General features: G+C 35.3%; 1 protein-coding gene across 1 annotated transcript; it reads left to right on the forward strand.

The window, feature by feature from the left end:
• The first annotated feature begins 871 nt into the window (after window positions 1-871).
• Window positions 872-2,674, forward strand: LOC143570632 (serine/threonine-protein kinase STY13-like). Its single transcript, XM_077056235.1, has 6 exons — window positions 872-1,002; window positions 1,167-1,299; window positions 1,377-1,572; window positions 1,659-1,783; window positions 1,891-2,049; window positions 2,250-2,674. Exons 1-6 carry the CDS (start codon window positions 872-874, stop codon window positions 2,568-2,570), a joined length of 1,065 nt encoding a protein of 354 aa, XP_076912350.1. The 3' UTR covers window positions 2,571-2,674.
• Window positions 2,675-3,313: the final 639 nt, after the last annotated feature.

Below are 3,313 nucleotides of genomic sequence, written 5' to 3' on the forward strand. Positions count from 1 at the left end.
AATAAAAGTAAGATAAATAAGAAACTTGTTTAGCCATGTGTGTTCACTCAAACTCGATAAGTAAACTCACATTCGACTTTATTATTTAACAAATTTATTTGTAGGTTCGTGCTCGTGTCTAAATTCGTTTAAACTCATCTTAATTCACCTTTTAACAAATCAATCTCGAGTTCTCTAACATAGCTCGGCTAGATTAGTGACATTACTACATAAAATTTGATTTTGTCAATTGGCATTCTAGTCCAGTTACCTGAAAGTGATTGTTAATGTTTAAAATTTTTATAGTCTCATATTTGAAACCTCACTCAAATAAATCCGATCTGTAACATAAAATTAATATAAACTATTGATATCTCGTCCAAGAAAAACTCACTCATGCTACTAGGATTCCGAGAGTACTAAATATGAGATTTGTTTGATTTGATAAAGCAAGTTTAAGAAATCAAATTACGAGACGAGACGATAAATAAATTAAGAGGCAAGCCACGTGTCACGTAACCCAAAATTGATCACTTTTGCCTTCTTCTCACCTAATTATTATTAATGACTTGAAATAATAATAATAATAATTCACACACTGACACAGACCCCCCAATTCTCCTTCTTTAATATCCGCCGATCACAATAATAATAATCTTGATTGAATGCATCCATCTGGATAGTTTCATTTCAACTCAACTTTTTAATTGCGTCTGTGATCTTCACTTCAGCTGATTTTGATGATTACGATTCTCCTCCGCATTTGACGGTGAAACGCGTGGACTTGTTTTTGATCCTTTTTTTCCGGGTCAAAATACTCTTTTCAAAATATTGCCTGCCTGCCTGCCTGCCAGGTGTTTGTGAAAAAGCCTCAGAGAGGTTTTGCAGTAAAATGGGATCTGGAAATGGGCTTTATTCGGGAAGTGAGTTTAATTTGGAACCCAAGTGGTTGATTGATCCAAAGCTTCTTTTTGTCGGTCCAAAGATCGGTGAAGGTGCGCATGCTAAGGTCTATGAGGGCAAGTAAGTTGCTCACTTTATCGATCTTTTTAATATTAATTGAGTATTTGAATATTATGTTCTTGAATTTGATACATCTGCTTGCTAAGTTACTGAAATTGCATTTGTTTAGCAGGTTATAAAGCTGAATTTGATGTTTTTTTTGTTGATTTTCTGCATTTTTTCAGGTATAAAAACAAGAATGTTGCGATTAAGATTGTGAACAAGGGCGATACACCGGATAACGTTGCGAAGATTGAAGGGCGGTTTTTGAGAGAAGTTGCAATGTTGTCTAAAGTGCAACACAAGAACTTGGTAAAGGTAATGTATTGATATGCTGATATGATCAAACTGATGTTGTCCGGTTTTGTTAAACGATGATACATAATTGATTACAGTTTATCGGAGCGTGTAAGGAACCAATTATGGTCATAGTAACCGAGCTTCTTACTGGCGGAACGTTAAGGAAGTACTTGGTAAATATGAGGCCACGAGGATTGGATACGCGAGTTGCTATAGGTTTTGCACTTGATATAGCGCGTGCAATGGAATGTTTACACTCGCACGGAATCATTCACCGTGACTTAAAACCAGGTGAGTTGGAATCATTAAGATTGTCAATTGTAAGATATAATAAAGTACTATATGATTCATAATATTTGAGTTTATATGTGTTCCAGAAAACTTGCTGCTAACAGCAGACCACAAGATTGTAAAACTTGCTGATTTCGGTTTGGCTAGAGAAGAATCATTAACAGAGATGATGACTGCAGAAACCGGAACCTATCGATGGATGGCTCCAGAGGTAACTAATCACTTTTGGTTGGTCAACTTGTAATAAAGTTTACATTTTTATTGCTTTCTTATGTTAATTCTGTGTTGATAACACCAATACTTGTTATGTGGTTGTAGCTTTACAGCACTGTAACACTAAGGCAGGGTGAGAAGAAGCATTATAATCATAAAGTTGATGCTTACAGTTTTGCAATTGTTCTGTGGGAGCTCATACATAATAAGTTACCCTTTGAGGGTATGTCAAATCTTCAGGCGGCCTATGCAGCTGCTTTTAAGGTACATTTTAAAAATCATTATTCCCACTAATCTTTATTTGTTGTTAGAAACAATCATTTGTCAAAGGTAAGGTGTTTGAGTGTTGGTCAAATATGTAAATCAGTCAAGTAACAAAGCGACCAAAATCAATATTGTCGGTTTATTACATTGATCATTGTGGTTTGAAATTTCTTTTAAAATGTGTCGTTTTTGTTGTGTAGAATGTGAGGCCGAGTGCTGATGACCTGCCGGAGGATTTGGCTTTAATAGTGACTTCTTGTTGGAAAGAAGATCCGAATGCTCGACCAAATTTCACTCAAATAATACAAATGCTGCAAAATTACTTGGCAGCCATCTCACCCGCAGAACCGCGGCCAACAGCTATCCCCCCTAGGATATTCGCTTCACAAATTGCAGTTTTTTCACCTGATTCTCCTGGTACTAGCACTTTAATTGCAAAAACAGATGACTCAACACCAAAAGCATCCAATGAAAACACCAGCAGAGGTATTTTCTCCTGTTTTTATCAGTGTTGTTATTGATGGAACAAGATCTTGGAACATAGAATCTGTACACAGTTAAGAGGAAGCAGAAGGAGAAGCAGCAAAGTATTAGGATTTTGTGTTAGCTTTTGATGAAGAAGTTGTAGGGTTGATCATTTAATTAGTGTCTATAAATTTGGATATTTTTGCTCATATTTAAGGACTTAATGCTTTCTTTTTGTTTTTAGAAATAATAATAATGGTCTGTTTATGATATGAAGCCAATTTTAATGGTCAACAATGATGGGGCTGCCATGATGTAAAAATGTCTGTTCAAGGGCCCCCTCAATTATTGGTTTAATGTAATAAATGCTTTTTAATAATGTATAAATAATGAGGTCCAAGAAATGAAGAATGTGCGTATTTAATTTCTAGCTTCTGCATTCTTGTGTTGCATTTAAGAGAACCAAAAGTTGGTAGACGAAAAATTGGATTGAAGAATAGTTCAGGGGTTTTTTTGTAGTTTGGTCAAAGTCGAGGGGCTAATTTTGGTTAAATTTGTTTTATGGTGTTCCTGTGCATTCCTTGGGGAAGAAGTTGACTTCTCGGTCCCACCAAACATTAACGCTTTGTGTCTTTCTCCAGGCAAATGTTGGTTCTAGTTTTACACATAACAGGTTCGGGTTTAGGCTTGGTAAAACGTTAACTATGAATTATCATAATAATTAAGGGATATATAAAACACTCATATAAAAACCCTTTGAATTATCAAAAACCGAACTACACTTGTTAAGGTTTTATGT

This window comes from Bidens hawaiensis, unplaced genomic scaffold (assembly GCF_021521415.1).
Source record: "Bidens hawaiensis isolate Kalapana, Puna unplaced genomic scaffold, B.hawaiensis_p1.1 tig00025014_1, whole genome shotgun sequence".
NCBI lineage: Eukaryota > Viridiplantae > Streptophyta > Magnoliopsida > Asterales > Asteraceae > Bidens > Bidens hawaiensis.

What these genes read in the sequence shown, in the direction of transcription:
- LOC143570632 (XM_077056235.1), top strand. Translation starts at nt 872, where the DNA reads ATGGGATCTGGAAATGGGCTTTATTCGGGAAGTGAGTTTAATTTGGAA. An exon ending in AACACAAGAACTTGGTAAAG is followed by an intron (nt 1,300 to 1,376) that starts GTAATGTATTGA and finishes AATTGATTACAG; the next exon opens with TTTATCGGAGCGTGTAAGGA. An exon ending in ATCGATGGATGGCTCCAGAG is followed by an intron (nt 1,784 to 1,890) that starts GTAACTAATCAC and finishes ATGTGGTTGTAG; the next exon opens with CTTTACAGCACTGTAACACT.